Raw genomic sequence first — 18,494 nt, 5'->3', positions numbered from 1 at the left:
AGTGGTAGAGGTATATTTTGTTTCATTTTTATAAAAGGTTATATATTTTAATTATATTTTAAAAATTTTAAATATTAATTATCTTAATATTAATATATAATTATTTATGTTATATTGTAATTATTTTTTATTAATATATTTACAAATTGTATCACTTCAAAGTGGGACGAAGATACTAATAATAGTAATTCCACCCTTTAACAAATGGTTTGTTTGTTTTACATACACTGTTCCTAATATATACAAGAATAATATATATATTTTTGTTTTAATTAAAAATATTATTTTTATCATTTTTATCTGTCCAATTCAAAAGTATTTATTTGTTATTATACTTAGAGTAATCACATAATATTTAAACACTCATAATTTTTTATTAAGTTATAAATATACTATTACACATATAAATAAAATATAAACAGTATAAATGTTGAAATTATTTTACAAACTTTTATTAACTAATAAAATAATATTATCTCTTAATCTACTACGAAAACTCAAATAAATCTAATAAAAGAACCGGTAAAAATGACCTGATGTATTTTTGTTTTGTGACGGGACAGACTCAACCTGATTTTTGAACGGTATATAAAATCTTTATTTCATCGTGCTTGGGGTGCTGTCTTTTTTCCTATGGTCTAGCCAATGAATACGAAAATCTTAGTTATGTTAAAGCAATCTTTCGGGCGAATAAGTCACGTACGATCAAGTCAAATCATAACACTTACAACTTACAAGTCGGGGAAGATCAACTCGTCTTTATCTTTTAATTATCATACCACGAAGAAATGAAATAGACTAGCCGAGCCTTTTCAGCAATGGCGGCTAGAAGCCGATATGATGATTGATTTGGCCAATCCGATAGCATTCTATCCTTATGTTAGTTATTAATAGATAGAATTAGTCGGGGCACTGTAAGAAATTATCAATTTTGTAGCGATATTTTTTCGTTCCTAAATTCATTTTTTCCGTTACTAATGATATTAGAGACAAAATTAGAGATGGAATTACGTTAGGTACGTGAACTTTAGGAACGAAATTCCGTTACAAATATACTATTTTTTTGTAGTGGGGGTAGACCCGATCCATCAAGTGACGCCAAAAGTCGTTTTAAATCGAACCTGAGAGCTTAAGCTCAACCATGGCCTTGTTTAAATTGTGCCGGGTCAGACTAGCCTGAATTTTAATTTATTTTTATTTTAAATTTGGTTTGCATAATTTTCTTTATTAAAAATAAATTGCATTAATTTAAATAAATACAATTACAATACAAAAAATATTTTTTATTGATAATTAAAAATTTTAATATTAAATATATAATTGATATTTTATTTTATTATATATTTATAATATATTAGAACATAGTTCAATTAAAATTTTATTTGATAAATTATACCAGACCAGATACGTTCCGGATTTTCAACCGTTGGATCCAAAAAAATTTCAGACCTATTTTTTAGGATCAAATATTTATTTTTCGTATCGAATTAAGGAGGAGAAATTAAATGCTAAAAACCCTAAAACAGTAGTTATTAATGGACATTAAAAACTGGCTGCACCAATGTATCAGTTAAATGGTCCTTTCTACTTTAAATAAAATATTAAAATTTAATATTATACTTTAATGAAATAAAATAAATTTTTAAACAATAAATATAAGAGAAGTAATTGTAAATGAAGCGTAGGGTCGATTTTTACTTTTTGAAGAGCTTGGGTGAAACAAAAGTTACAACTACTTAAATATATAAATATATATATATATATAATATTCCCTCGTTTCAGCTAGAAAGTATATGTATTTTTATTTTGGAAAAACTCATTTCAATCATTCATCGGATGTCCAATTATAAAGTAAATTTTTTATTAAAAACCTCACTTTTTTTTTATAAATACTCTTACTTTACATCACATTGTTACTTTTATACCAAAAAAGCTAAGACAAAAATGTCATTACACTACTTTTAACCACCCACTATAATTAAAATATTATTATTTCTTAAACACCGCATCAAAAGTAAGTGTACATTTTATATGTGGACGGAGGGAATATTTTTTATTTATAATAAAATATAAATAATAAAAGAAATTATCATTTTTATGAAAAATATCAATAATAATATTAATATTAATTTTATCTACATATTTTCTTTTTAATACAAAAAAAAAAATCTTAAAACAAAAATAAAACGTCCCAAAATATATATAAATGATGTAAGTCTATATATATTTTTTACCTATATTAGAATATAAATAACTTTTTAAAATATTTTTAAATGCAAAAATATCAATAATAGTATCAATATTAATTTTTTCTAAAAACTTTTAAATTGAAACTCCTAAATATACATAAATTAATTTTTTACCAATAATAAAACATTTTTGTAATATTTTTAGATGCAAAATATCAATAATGGTATTCGTATCTAATTCTTTTTAATGTATAAAATATTATATTTATAAAAAAATCAAAATTTGAAGACAGAGAATAGTCCGGTAATGTTTGTTGTATTTTGGTTTAGTGAAAAAAAAATTATGTTAAAGTATAAAAAATGATGTAAGTAATATAAAAATAATGAATGAAATATAATACTTCCTTCGTCCCATTGAAAGGTTATCATTTTCTATTTTCGTTCGTTTCAAAACAAGATTACTATTTCCTAATTTAGTAATTTTACTACATACCTAACATAATAAATATTCTTTCAACTTACAATATATTACTTTATTATCTTACAAAAATTAATAATTCAACATCAAATATTATTTTTTATATTAACAATATAAATTTTTATATTTCATATTAAAAAATATATATAATATAGGTTATGTGACCTATTTTTCTTTTATTTAAAAAATATCAGCCCAATTGTCAATACTCATTATAAATGTATTCTTCCTTTTTTTTATAAAAAAAAAAGAAGAAAGAAATACTAATATAACATGGTGTGTTTGGTTTTTATTTTAAATGAAAAATAATATTATCAACTTTCTACTATTCTCAATAAAAGTATACTATTTTATTTAACAAAATATAGTATTCAAATATTATTTAAATTAAAATTTAAAAAACACTACGTTACAAATCAATTTCAAATAACTAAACAAACTAATAAAATATTAGATCATATCAAAATATCAAAATACTACTTCACCTTACGGATTTCTTTGTGACTTTTGTATGGATTCAAACCACAAACGCCTCCAGATTTATATACCACACGTGGTTCATCTAGTGTAACTTGCCTTATTAGGCCTAGTTTGCTAAGTATTAGATTCGGTCGGAGATATACCCAGTGCGCACTTTCAGGTAGTTGCTGCGGGTTTTCACATTATCAAAAAATAAATAAAATACTACTTCACCTTACATAATATTACAGTCTTTTACACAAAATATATAGAAATAATATTTCAATCTATTTTTACTTTTTACTCTATTTCAGGTGAAAATTGAAATTTATATAAAATTATAATTTTTGAATAAAGTAGATAGTGCAACCGCGTAAGAAAAATACGAACAAAGTTCATTAGTGATAATTGTGTAAACAAATAAAAATAATTATGCCACTTTGTTTGAATAAAAAGAATAATAATTAATAAAAATTTAATATAATAAAAAATAATAATATTTTAATATAAGAATGAACAAATTAATTATTATTTATTAAAATTAAATTAAAGTTATAGGTGACAAAGTTGTTTACATTGTACCTAAATTTAACCGACATCAAAAAAATTCTGATATAATTGGAAATTTAAATAAAAATTTAAAGAAAAATCAAATTTTTTTTACTAAATATAACATCACTACACTTGTAATAGACAAACTATATTGGTAAAACAAAGTGAGTATTAAAAAGAGTGCTTTTTTGTAAAAAAATTATATATATATATTTCCCCGAAAATACATTTCTAAAAGAAAAATTAATATACCTCAGGTAAATATATATATTTTTTTTTCAAACTATTTTACTAAGGGTGTATTTGTTTGGGGATTTTCCCCAAACTTTACTATTAATTCAATTTTTTTTTTCAAAAAAACATCAAATTAAATACTTATTTTTTATTTTTTATATTATACTAAAAATTAATTTTATATACAAAACATGACATCAACCCACTTGTACATTCAAATTTTTTACTATTCAAATCACAATCCAAAATCCAAACCCCGAAAAATATGTTTGGATTTTAAATACACTATTCATCCCATTTTTTCTCTCTCCAAAAATATCAAATCAAACACTTATTTTTCATTTTTTATATTATACTAAAAATCAATTTTACATTCAAAACATCACATATATCACATCATACGACTATTCAAATTCAAAATTTTTACTATCCAAACCCCAAAACAAACACGTCCTAAATAAAGACACCCTTATTTCTTCAAATAAAAGACATCCAAAACAATTTCTTATTAAAAAGTCATCACATATACTTTGTCTATTTTGCATTCTAAAAATCTCAAATTCAAAATGCGCCAAACAAAACCCCATAGGGTTAATGAACTCAATTCATCTGTACAATTCCCTCAACCCTACAAAAATTACACAAACTACAGACTATATGCTAAAAGTCGACAAAGAATTCCATATGTGTGTTTATATATAAACCTTCGAAGTCTTATTTGTTGCTTTGCGCTAACTATTCGCAAATGAGATACAACACAAATCGATGAAAAAAAAAAAAAAGAAAGAAAGAAAATCTTACCTATTGAGATCAACTTCCGTTCTCGAGGGTAGCATGGAATGTTCGGATGTAAAAATACAATCTCCATAGAGTACGATCGTTCTATACAAAATGGCGACACAAATTTATAGTTAGGTATGCGAAAAGTAGCTTTGGATATATAACTTGTATATGAAAAGGATATGCATATATATATATATATATGTTTTACCAGGTCATCGAGGTTGACGTACACCTCATTGTCGTCACATGAGGATTTTCTCGGAGGAGTATTCTTTTCTATGATGTCGACAATTCCATCTAAATGGGAGGGAGGCAAGCCTTGAATCATTTTACGAAGATGCTGCTTCTCGGTAATAGTCATTGGCCTGTTGAAGAAATTTGAAGATGTTAAAACTAGGCGTTGCGTTTAGGTAATTTTTAATCGACTCTTGGCACTAAAAATAAAAATATTTTGGATGAGTCCGTGTTTTCAAATTTGATTTCGTACCATTTATATCCCTTCCTCCTCCGCTAGCCCCACCCCCAAATACTTTTTTATGATGCTATTTTCAATTAATATTACCAAAAGAATATAATATATACACAAATACCCACAAAATATATAATATATATTTTACTCATTTACAAAAAATTAACAATTCATCGTAAAATATTATTTTTTTATTACCAATACAAATTACAATTTTTCATACCTAATGTACAAAAATTAAAAAAAAAAAAAATTCATCCAAATGCATAAGTAAACATACTCCAAATTCTGACCAATTTTCCACCCAGCTAAAATCAACATTCAGACTTCCCGATTAATATTAAAAAAAAAAAGAAAAAACACAATATATATAATATCCCTCCGTCCAGAAAATTTAATTCTATTTCCTTGTATTTTTACAAAGGAATGTAGCTAAATTTACCATACAAGGAGTATTATAGAACACCCTAAATTAAAAAAAGGTAAAAAATCTTCATTTACAAAATGAGCAATACTCAACTAAACACATTAGAAGTATGTTGCGAGAATAAAATACCTGCAAGTGGTCATCGTAACATTTAGAAGATCTTCAAGCTTTTGCTCCATGTGATCTAACTGCCCATTATATAATTACTTAAGGGTTCATACGAAGATGATCAATTTCAAAACAATCAATTTGTGAACAAAGAATCAAGGTTCTTTGTACAGCGATATACCGTATCAGAAAGTTCACCAGAATGCTTCTTTAACAGTTCCTCAACCTTACTCGAATCATTATTTAAAATAATCCTCAAGTCATCATCAATCTGAAAAGGAGACGAGCAACTTCACTAAGTAAGATTATCATATAAAACACCAAGGCTTCATTCATCCAAACAATTTTTTTGCTGACACGATCTTCAATATATAATATATACTCCATTATCTCACAAAAAATTAAAATTCAATACAAAATATTACTTCTTGTATTAGCGACGCGATTCTTTCATTTCTCACACACATATATATAGAAATTTAAACTAAAATACTAAACAAACACACTCCACATTAATGCATATAATTTCACGATATATAGATACATATATATATATAGAGAGAGAGAAGGAAAAAAAAAACGATATATAGATACATATATATATAGAGAGAGAGAGAGAGAAGGGAAAAAAAAAAAAAAAAACAGTGACAAGCCTGTTAGTGCTACCTCTGCATTTTCTTTCATGGCTTCAACATTAGCAATAGTCGTTGATCCACTGTTGGGATTCTTTCCAAGACCATAGGCGGCATTGCAATTGAGACAGGAAAATAAGAAATTTAGAGAATATTGGAATTAGGATTCAATTCATCAAACTTGTATAAAAATGACAAATAGTAACTATGAAATAATATGAATTTACGAAACGTATCAGCTATTTTTGTTGGAATAGGAGTGTTCAGAAATCATAAAGTATACACATATTGTTCGAATCAGATTAAAGACCATTCTGTTGAAGCAAGAATTAAACTAATTTCTTCCTAGATTGAAAGTCAAAGCATCCTAAGCGTACACAATAAAACCAGAACGAGAGAACACAAGTTTTCTCTCCTTAGATTATGAACCACAAGTGACTGCAAAAATGACTCATGATGGAAGCAAGGAACATTCTTTTGCGGCTTACTAACAGATTCGGGTCCATGACCATGGGTTCCAATGCAAGAGATCACTACGTCAATAGACATAGCTTTGCTTGAGCATTTTGACCAAGAATTTTACTATTCATACAATTTTCTCCTTTAAAAAACACCGAATCAAATACGTATTTTTATTTTTTTTATATTATACTAAAAATTAATTTTAGTGTTAAAATATTATATCAATATCTATTTCTATCACATCAAACAACTATTTTAATTCAAAACCAACTTCCAAATTCACAAACAAACACAACCGCGACAAAAAAATAAATAATAAATAAAAACTATGACAGGAAGATACTGCCGTCCATATGATCATTAATATATTGAAGATAAATACTCTCAAGGCCTACAATTGGTAAAAAATGACAATAATTAATTTTTCCATGTGAGTGTAGTACAGAAGGTAGTTAGGCCAATGCTCACCGAAATCACAGGCGATGCTTTGTGTTTCTTCTGGGGATGTTGTGATTGGTCATTTTGGCAAGCTGATGTATTTGAGCTTAAAAGGCTTTCTTTGTATCTCAAACATAAGCGTATCCGACAAACAGAAAAAACTGGATTTGCCATCTGAAATATGGAAATATATATATATATATATCAAAACAAATAAATCATGGATCGATGCAAGAGAAAGAGCTAATTACAAATCAAAAGGCTAACTTATTTACCAAGTCGAGAATGTGTGGTTCTCGGGCTTGGGTTTGGATTTTGAATATTAAAATTTTGAATTGGAATAGTAGTTTGATATGATATAAATGCGTTGGTGTGTTGTTTTAAATGTAAAATTAATTTTAAATATAATATATATAATAAATGAAAAATAGGTATTTTATTTGATATTTTTTTGTGCCCGGGACACCCATTCCTCATGATTACCTCATTGATCTCCTCGGTAAGACTGAAAACACTCTGTCGAAGAAGTGTTTTCAATCTTTCCTTTTTAAATTCAGAAAGCTGAGCGCCTAGTCCATGAGAAAATGAGGAAGCAGGGTTGATGATGCCGTTATTTCCGTTGGCTTTGTAACTAGAGAAAGGTGGAAGATGTTCATCTTGGGACAACAATTCAGCTGCTTCACGTGCATAATAGCCAAACAAGTCCGGTCCTAATTTATTGCTGTCTTCAGTAGCAGTCTGATCTCCAGAATTGAATGACATAACAATTCTGCAGAAAAACGAACCGGGTTATTTGGAAAGGTGTAAGAAAGCAGAGAGAAACTTGATCTGCGACAAAATTTTCGCTCAAAAAGGTAAACTACCAAGTATAGAAAACACCAAAAGTGGCGCATCATCCAACGACTTAGGGTAATTAAGAACATCACATCCAATATCTAATTTTCATTTAAAACATACAATGCAAAACTTATTTTCATTTCAACTCCAAAACACAAAGAATATGTTTTCGGTGACGTGAAAATTCAACAATTGTAACATAGAGCTGGAGTGGGAAGGTCCATGTTTAAACTTCAAGATTGTTTCAATTTTATAGGTGTGCTTAATTGTAATTTTTTTTGTTTTTTATCATTATTTTTTATTTTGATGTTTTTGAAATAAAATAGTTGTTAAAATATGATGTTCTGAATAAATTATATGATGGTTTTTCAGGAAAATTTGTATATTTGTTTTTTTTTTCTCTTCCTATTTCTTATAAACTTCTATTCCATCCATCATCCGACTTTTCATCCATTTCTTTATAATATAGGAATATAATATATTATTTTCTATAGATGTTTAACATATTGAATAAATAAATATTCTTAACATAAATTAATTATCCTTCCGTCAGGTAAATTTACCTCTTTGGGGCCGGCACAGAAACTAGAAAACTAAATATTACTTGAACAAGAAATTATAAAGATGAGGGTATATATGAAATTTATAGAGAATAAATAGAGACAATGAAAATAATATATAATAATAATAATTTTTTTGTCTTTGCCAAAATTAGTAACAGATATATTTAATGGACAAACTTAAAAGGAGAATGAAAATAAGTTAACTAATGAAAAGAGTATAAAAACTAAGTGGTACAAATAAAATAATGTGACTTTGTTCTTTTGTGATCTCAAGCTCACACTGCACCGTTTTCAATAAAAATATATTATTTTTTATCGCAAAACATTACATTAAAATACTATTTAAACAAAAATTCAAATAGCATCTTATTTCAAATCAATTTTAAGCCAAAACGAAACAAACCCTGTATTAGCATCAAATTCACCATTGTTGAAAACAAAAATCATTTCAGAAAAATACATATCAAGCATTCTTATGCAAAGATAAAAGAAGCAAACAACGCTGTTGCCAACCATTTGAGCAATAGAGTATAAGGCGGTGAGTCAATAAATCAAAAATAACTTTCAAGGTGACCAAAAGCGAACTACTTCCATTAGTGACATAATAACACCTCATGTACATCATTAATTTGGGTTACTTCCATTAGCAACACAAGAACACTATGGTTCATAGGCATCGCAAGTTTTCTAGTCAACAATGTTATGACAAAGCCTAAATATGATGAGTAAATGCAAACCTATTTATTCTAAATGTGTTTGGTTTATATTTAGAGGGAAGTTTGGTATCTTTTGGTTTTAATTTTAGGTACAAGACTTATTCTCGCAGCTGGTTATTAGATGGGTAATCCACATTCTATGCACTATCTTTTATTCTACATTTCATCTTCTTTCATCTATATTCCGAATTCATTGGTTAAAATATCGTATCAATAACCATTTATATCACATCAAACTCTATTTCAATTCAAAATTTTACTACTCAAAACATAAAATCCAACTCCACAACCTACAACCGAACACACCTTTAGGGTCAATTTGTTTGTAGATTTTGGTCTAGAGTCTTCCTCTCATCAATCAATTTTTTCTCTCTCAATACATCAAATCAATAGTATTTTTTTTAAATTTAAAATATATCATACAACTATCAATACATATTTATATCACATCAAACAATTATTTCAAATTTAAAATTTTACTATTCAAAACATAAAATCAAACTCCAACACCCATAACTAAACACACCCTTAAGGTCGGTTTGTTTGTAGATTTTGGTATGGAGTATTATCAATCAATTTTTTCTCTCTGGATACTATCGAATCATTCATACACCAATATTTATAACTTCAAGCTTTTACTATTCTCAAGATCAAACACAAAAGGGTGTGTTTGTTTGTGGGTTGTTGGTAGATTTATTATTCCAAAAAAATTTCTACTCAAAACCATCAAATTAAATATTTATTTTTTATTTATTATATTACACTACAAATTTATTCCATTTAAAATATTACATTAATATATTATACCACACCAAACAAGTATTTAAATTCAAAATTTTACTATTTAAAATCCAAATTCAAGCCTAAAACCACACCAACATCAAATCAAACACCTATTTTATATTTATTATATTAAACTAAAATTTAATTTTAATGTCAAAACATTACATATATCAAATAACTATTTAAATTCACACTTTACTATTAAAAACCCAAACCAAAACAAAAACCACACAAACGTCAAATCAAACAACTGTCTCTTAGATTCATCACAACTTTTTTCCATTAAAGAAACAATAACAAAAAATCAAATCAAATCAAAATCTCAAACAAACAATCACACCATGAGTTACGGATTGGGATGGGTATACATAAGGTCAAGAAGGTTTGTTTGTTTGTATGATTTTGGTTTGAGTTAGTTGTTTAAACAATATTGAGCTCATATTCTTTGAAACTAAAACCAAACAAACAAAACGAGGCTCGACAATAATGAAATTTTCAATACACTCAAATTGAATCAGTGAAGAAGAAAGAGCTTCTGTTATTAGCCAAATATGCATACCAAAACGATAAACGCAAATTATGTGTACCACAAAAAAAACAGTGACGGTGTTCAGTAGAGGGAAACGAAGCGGCACAGAAAAGCGGCGGCGGAAGCGATGCGGCAAGGCGACGGAGGAGGTGGAGGAAGGCGGTGGAGGAAGATAGCAACGTCGGCGGGCATGGCGGTGGAGAAAGGACCGACGGTTGTGAGATTGAAAGAAAGGGGGAAATAATTGAGGGGAGTTCGGTATGGCGTCGGAATAGTTTTAGGGTTAAATATAGTAGTTTGTTTTATTTTTATTTTTATTTTTATTTTTATTTTGAATTAATTTGAAGTGAAGTATTTGATTTTAATTTTGTACTTTCTATTTAAATAATCTCTCTTATTGAATTTATGCTCTTTGTTTTTTATTAAAAATATTGTGTGTATTTATTTTATAATTTTTATAAATATATTTTTTATATTTAATATAAAAAATATAAATATAACTTTTTATAAATAAATAAATTATATATATTATGTTAATATATGTATATAATATATTTTTTAATAATATTTATTAAAAATTATTATGACTTATCAATTAATTAATAATATCCTTTCATTTCTTAAGTAGCTATTTGTTTATTTTTTTTTAAATAGAGGTTAAAATTTATTAATTTTATATTAATATACAGTAAAAATAAAATAAAATTGAAACTAAAAGAGAATTGAAACTACCAGAAAAATAAATAATTTGTTAAAGATGGAATAATACTATTTTCTAATTTGTACCTTATTTTTTTAAACAAAATTTTTAATTGTATACTCTCCAAAGGATGTGTTTGTTTCAAAGTTTAAATTTTGAATTAATATTTGAATAGTAAAATATTTTAATTAAAATAACTATATAATATGATATAAATAAATATTAATATTTCATCCGTCATCCAAAACTATTCTCATTTTCTATTTCTTATTGTCATCCCCAAATTTATTACTATTTCTTTTTTTTTTAAATAACAAAATATCATATTTTCTATTTTTTCTTTATCCATAAAAGTAAGTTTTTATTTTTACTTCCTTTTTTTAATATTCGTACCCGATCAAATAGGCAGACAACTGAATGACGAAACGAGTATAATATTTTTAATATAAAATTATTTTTTTAATATAATATAAAAAATAAAAAATAAATAAAAATTTTGATATAATATTTTTTAGTAAAACATTTTGTAAACAAACAACCCTAAGTATATTTCTTACTACTTTTGTCCTCAACAGCTTACTCATTTGTACTTTCTCAAATATATGTGGCTTTCTTGCTAACTAGTTAGAATCATCCTCCAAATTTGGACGGGACCAAAATTATAGTATCGCCTAAAAAGGAATCAAAACAAAAACCAACAATTATTCAGAGACCATATAATTAGAGGCATCAAAATGAGTTGAGCCCGTCGAATTGGCCCGTCCCACCTTACTCTTAAGGAGGGTTGGGTTGTAATTTTTTTAATCCGTTAAAATGCAGGCCTAAATGGGCCAACCCGCATGAGCCGCGGGATGAAAGTGGATTAGCCCGCGGGTCAAGCAAATATAATACTGAGTTGTCTTATTTTTTCATTTTAGTCTGTCCAAAAACAATTGTCTTTTCCTTATTTAGTACCAGTAGTCCACAGACAGAGAGAGTAATTAGTACTCACTCGTCTAACTAAATGTATTTTTATACCATTTTTTACTGTTATATTAAAAAATTATAATAAAACTAATCAAATATTAATATAAGAATATATTTTAATTTTTTATAAATTACAAACATACCATTATAAATAAGTTAAGACGAATAAAATAAAATTTATATTATCATTAGCTTAAATAAATTATCAATATTGTCTACAAATTGTTTTTCTTCTTTAACTATTCATGACATTATTATTTGTTCCGATTTTTTATCATTTGTTTTGTTCGTCTTCTATTTTATTATTTTTTAATTTTACAAATTTATAAAATTAATTATAATTTATTTTTAAAATAAAGTATTTCTTATTATTATTTTTTTAAAATACACCAATTAATAATATTTAAAATTGAGAATTTTTATATTTGTTATTTGTTTTAAAATATTTATTATTTAAATTCTACAATAAAACTATTTTTTTTAGCTATTTTTAAATATTAATTACGAAAATATTATAATATTAATATTCTTTTAATATTTTTAAAAAGTCCGGGGGCTAGCCCGCCACCAGCCGGTGAGTTGGGTTGGACGGATGAAATTTTGATCCGCCCCGCAGCAAGTTGGCCCGCAAACAACCCGCTTATTTGCGAGTTACGGTGAGTTGTGGGCCAATCCGCCCACTAATCCGTTTCGACAGATCTATACTACATCCGTCCGACACTAATAATCATATTTATCAAAATATAGTATAAATTAAAAAAAAAATTATAAAAATACTTCAATTAGTATCTTATAATACAGTAGAAAAACATTTGTACCAAAAATTATACAAATATAAAAATATTTTTGATGTTAAATACAATGACTCAAAAAGTAAATATAACTCTTAGTAAGGGTGTGCATTCCGTCGATTCAAACCGAACCGAACTTTCAATTTTATTCGGCTTTCAGTTTATAAAAATTGAAACCGAAATCAAACCAAAATTTTTCAAAACCAAATAACCGAACAAAACTAGTTCGGTTCGATTTAAAACCGAAGAAATCGAACTTTTATTTATTAATATATTTTAATATACAATCAAATACAAATACTCAAAAATATAATATATATTATTTATTAATATATAATTTTTTATTATTTTTAAAAATTCAATTTTTTCGATTAACCAAAATTAAAAATTAAAAATCATAATCAAACCAAAACCGAAATTTATGAACAATCCAAACTGAACAAAAAAAAAATCAATTTTTTCGATTTGAACCGGCCAATGCTCACCCTTAATCCTTAGAGGAGGACGGAAAGAGTAATACCGAGGGACACCAAAAAAAAAAAAAAGAAAAAAAAAAATAGAAGTCTTCTCCATACCCTTCCAAGGAACAATAACACCATAATGTTCATAAAGGACAGCAAGAATAATAACAAGAATAATCTCTTAAAATAGACCATACGATAACATCATCTACTAAAGCCACCCATAATTGCGAATGAAAATTAGATTGACCTGTTGAGCGATCGATAGAAGAGATGTACGCAAGGTCTAGCGTTACAAGATTGCGCCGCGGCCATTTACAGCCAGCCATGTCTTCTTTTTTTTTTTCTAAGAGAGGATGGCGATGACGTCCGAAGCCCGTAGTGTTATGTATTCTGTACCGTCAGCGCCCTTGAAGTCGTTGCCTGCGTATTTCGAGTACAAAACCGTGTTTCCTGCCGCAACTGATAGTGGCTTTCTGTTGCCCTCCTCGTCTAGCTGGCCCGGCCCGACTGCAATCACCTGTATAGATTCATCCCGAGCAAATATTAGCATACATCGTGCTTAAATCAATCTTTTTAAAAATTAATACTCCCTCCGTCCATGAAATGGACGTTATTTTTCATTTATGTCCGTCCCAAAACATAGATGTCATTAACTGATATAATAAATATTCTTATAACTAGACAAATACTTTTATATTACACAATGCTAATAAGAATATTTTTGTTTTTCTACTACAAACTAATATAATACTGATATTAATAAATTTACGTGCAAAAGAAAAAAATGACTCTTCTTCCGCGAAGGAATATAATAGTCCCTTAGTCCAATTTTTTTTGTCCTAAAATATTTTTGCATGGTTTTTTTAAGTAAATGCTTTTTGGTTACGAATTGATAAATTTACCCTTTGTTGATAGATATTAAAAATGATAAATATATTGCTTTTTGGTTACAAATTGATAAATTTACCCTTTGTTAGTAGATATTAAAAATGATAAATAAATGAAGAGTAAAAAAGTAAATTTTGTGTACAAAAAATGAAATAAGACCATAGTTGTTAACGTTCCAAATAGGAAAGTAAGACATTAACTTGTGGATGGAGGGAATATTATTGTGACCTATTACATATATTTTACAAAATTATGGGTGTGTTTACTTGTCAAACTTTAATTATGATTTTACTATTCCAATATGTTTTTTCCTAAAAAAAATCAAATGAAACACCTATTTTTCATTTATTATATTTCACTAAAATTTATTTTTTTATTCAAAACATCACATCAATACATATTTATATCACATCAAACAACTATTTCAATTCAAAATTTTACTATTCAAAACCAAAACCCAAAATCAAAATCTCACAAATAAACACACCCATATATGTAACTTACAGTTCCGATTGAAGGCTTCTCCTTGCTTGCGTCTGTCAGGTACAAACCACCGGCTGTTTTCTCTTCAACCTCAGCAACCTGAGATATAATAGTAGTTCACCAGATATTCACACCAAACAGCACTAGACTAGAAGATGTATTATGAATGATCGAAAATTTCAGATATTCAAAAGCCACACAGGTACAAAATGTATTGCTTTCAAATACTCAAATTCTACAACATAGCGTCATTAGCTTTTAGGCCACACTTGGTAACAGAGACTTAGGCTAAAGGGATTTAATATTCGTCATTAAATCCATACGATTGTCAATTTGGAGCTTTTTACTATTCATAAATTTTTTTCTTTAAAAAGAATCAAATCAGATAGTTATTTTTCATTTTTTATATTATACTAAAATTTAATTTTATATGCAAAGCATCACATGATATCAATACTTATTTATATCACATCAAACAACTATTCAAAACCCAAACACATAACCAACCTTAATGAGAACTCTGTCATTCAGGGGCTTCAAATCTTTCACGTCGTCAGTATCAAGAATACCTATAACATCGTCCTCCTTCAGAATAAGATGATTTGCGCCATTGAATTCGACTTCTGTCCCTGCATACTTCGAGTATACAACTTGGGCACCAGTCTATAGACACAAACACCCCCCCCCCCCCAAACAAAAGTCAACTTGCTGCCATTTAAATAAAAACAGGAAATGGAAATGCCGTGAATTGTGACAATACCTTAACAGAAATGTCCACTTTGTTCTTTCCAACCGTGCGACCCTCGCCAACAGCAACAACCTCACCCCCTTGTGGTTTTGATTGTGCGGTTACTGGTAGTAAGATACCGCCAGATGTCTTTTCCTCTGCTGTCTTAATCTTGACCAACACTCTATCAGCTAACGGCTTGAGAGTTGTGTACTGAAGATAAGAAATTACATGAGATGAACAATTGCTAAAACTTCCATAGAACATTAAGGATGGGATTTCACTGTTTTTCCAAAATTTTACTTCAAAAACATCAAATCAAATACTCAATTCTTTTACGAACCTTCAAACAAACACAGCCTAAGAAACTAATGGTCCAAACATGGTGGGAAATAAGATTTCAGAGCCCAGTAAATCATTAGGGGTCCTTTTCTTAAAGGTTCAATCTGCTGCGGCACTATGTATCAAATTTGTTCATCCAATACTATTGAATCAAACACTGCTTTTCATTTAATATGTTACACATAAAATCAAATTTACTTTCAAATATTTACTATTCTCAATCGCCAAATCCAAATCCAAATCCAAATCTTCAATAAATAATAAATACTCCTGATTTTTGGTTTAGAATTTACCATATGCTAAGTCTACAACATAATCAGAAATTACCCTCACTCCAAGAACACTGACGCATCAAAATCGAAATAAACAAGAATCAAAAACATCCTTTAACTGCTCAAATGAGAAACAAAGATCTATTCCTTAAGATAATCACTACGAAAACATCACAACTGGTATCTAAAGAAAGAAACCAGAGCATTTCAATAACCGAATACGAATCAATGAATCTAAACACCAATTTTCAGCTGTACCGAAATTCATTCACAAACAGACAATAGATGCAACAACGAACGACTTCGAGCTCAGAATCGAATTTCGAAACGAATACATCACTGACTGTAACAAAACGCACCTTCGGAGCAACGGTAGTGGAAGCTTTAACAACAAGTCCACGAAACGTCTTTTGAGAGCCCCCACTCTGCTTCACAGGGGTGAAAAACGAAACCTGCACAGCATCCGTGGCCCTGAGTCCATTAAACGAAGCAAATCCTTTGGCAGAAACTGAAGCAAGGTTTATGGTCGCCATTTCTCGCTCTAAAACTCAGAAATCTGTACAAACCAAAGCGGAAAACCAAATCACATCAATGAAATCCAACGATTGCAGAGAATTGAGCAAGAGAATAGCGATAAATACGTTACCTGAAAGCGTAGAACGTGTGTTGATAGGCAAGGCAATGAATGCGAGCAGAGTAGAGCGGAGCGCAGTGAAGAGTAAGTGAGGTGTAGGTAGTGTGGGAGGATTGGAATGGTGCGCTGATGGATAACGAGAGGATAAAGAAACCCTAGAAGGTTCCTGAAACAGAAAGGGGGGTTTTGTGCAAAAGATGGAGGCTTCTAGAACACCAATTGAGGTCATTTTGGCATTCACAAGTTTTGCATACAAAATATGTCCCATAATTATGTATACTGTTTGTATAAAATTTTAAAAATATTAGTATTATATTAGAATGTAATAAAAATAAAATATAAATGACTAAATAATAATATTTGTGTAATATATTGTAAATTGTAAAAGTATTTGTTTAATATATTGTAAGTTGTAAAAATATTTGTAATGTTATGTATATAATACAATTACTTAAAAAAAAAAAATTATTATGAGACAGACTAAAATAAAAAATTGAATATTTTGTTATAAAAGAGTATTTTGTTTTGTTCTGGAATTTAAGGGTATGTTTCTTTGATATGTTTTGAAAAAAAAAAATTGGTTTGATTTTTGTATTAAAATAATATATAACAAAATATTTTCTATAAATTTTTTTTATAAAATACATAATTTAAATATAAAAAACTTGATTTTAGTGTCAAAAGAAACAAACTCTTAAATAATACTCCCTCCGTCAAATAAAAATAAAAAGTATATATTTATTTTTACGGTGGAGTTTAATAAATAATAATATTTTAATTATAATAGATAGGTAAAAGTAATATAATTATATTTTTGCTTTTATTTTTTTTAATATAAAAGTAACGATGTAATATAAAGTAAAGACATTGAAATGAGATATTTAATGAAATAGTTATTTCGTAATTAGATGTCCCAAAATATAAATATGTATATTTTTTAACTAGAAGGACGAAGTATTTGGAGATATGGATTATGATAACATATTTTTATTGATAACCTTAATATTTTAAGTAACGTTGATTTATGTATAATATAGAGTTGGCATTTGGTCAATTCATATTTGATTGAATACTTAAACATGTTAAATAATTTAATTATAATCTGACTTATTTATTATCGCTTCGGATTTGTGTTAACCCGTATTGACTCGTATACATAATTAAATTAAATTTTTTTTATTTAAATTCAATTATTTTTCGTCATGTTGTCGTGCTATGTTAGTTTTTTTTTAGTTCTAGTATAATGTATTTGATGAATTAGGTCGAATTATTTTAAATTTAACTTAATTTAAATTAATACGTGGGTTATTAAATTATAATTATTTTATATATATCTAATAAATATATTAATTAATTAATTAATATATTATAATTGGATTGTCGTGTCATATTTGAGTTGAGAGCCTAAATTTTAACTCGATCTGTTTATTATTGTAACAGATTCGTGTCAACCCGTATTTATAATCGAGTTAAAATCCTTTACTAAAACCTAATTATTTCGTGTTAGGTTATCGTGTCATAACAATTTTTGCTGACTAGCAACATTGGCAATCATAATGTAAATACAA

The 18,494-nt window shown here is 27.5% G+C and overlaps 2 protein-coding genes across 3 annotated transcripts; both read right to left on the bottom strand.

Annotated features, from left to right (window-relative positions):
* Window positions 1–4,570: 4,570 nt before the first annotated feature.
* On the bottom strand, window positions 4,571–10,933 carry LOC127239802 (uncharacterized). Of its 2 annotated transcripts, none has more exons than XM_051258128.1 (8): window positions 10,690–10,933; window positions 7,715–8,000; window positions 7,262–7,405; window positions 6,366–6,425; window positions 5,881–5,970; window positions 5,721–5,779; window positions 4,904–5,060; window positions 4,571–4,794 (listed from the first exon to the last, which is right to left on the bottom strand). In XM_051258128.1, exons 2-8 carry the CDS (start codon window positions 7,991–7,993, stop codon window positions 4,723–4,725), a joined length of 861 nt encoding a protein of 286 aa, XP_051114085.1. In that variant the 5' UTR covers window positions 7,994–8,000; window positions 10,690–10,933; the 3' UTR covers window positions 4,571–4,722. The 2 variants fall into 2 exon arrangements, with proteins under 2 accessions (XP_051114085.1, XP_051114084.1); XM_051258127.1 differs by having other exon boundaries at window positions 10,718–10,933.
* Window positions 10,934–13,739: 2,806 nt separating this feature from the next.
* On the bottom strand, window positions 13,740–17,106 carry LOC127239920 (20 kDa chaperonin, chloroplastic-like). Its single transcript, XM_051258303.1, has 6 exons — window positions 16,939–17,106; window positions 16,652–16,848; window positions 15,712–15,891; window positions 15,459–15,614; window positions 14,973–15,050; window positions 13,740–14,097 (listed from the first exon to the last, which is right to left on the bottom strand). Exons 2-6 carry the CDS (start codon window positions 16,823–16,825, stop codon window positions 13,924–13,926), a joined length of 762 nt encoding a protein of 253 aa, XP_051114260.1. The 5' UTR covers window positions 16,826–16,848; window positions 16,939–17,106; the 3' UTR covers window positions 13,740–13,923.
* Between the last annotated feature and the right edge of the window lie 1,388 nt (window positions 17,107–18,494).

Source organism: Andrographis paniculata, unplaced genomic scaffold, assembly GCF_009805555.1.
Source record: "Andrographis paniculata isolate CXL003 unplaced genomic scaffold, ASM980555v1 Contig78END, whole genome shotgun sequence".
Lineage (NCBI taxonomy): Eukaryota > Viridiplantae > Streptophyta > Magnoliopsida > Lamiales > Acanthaceae > Andrographis > Andrographis paniculata.
This window is presented reverse-complemented; position numbering and strand designations above follow the sequence as displayed.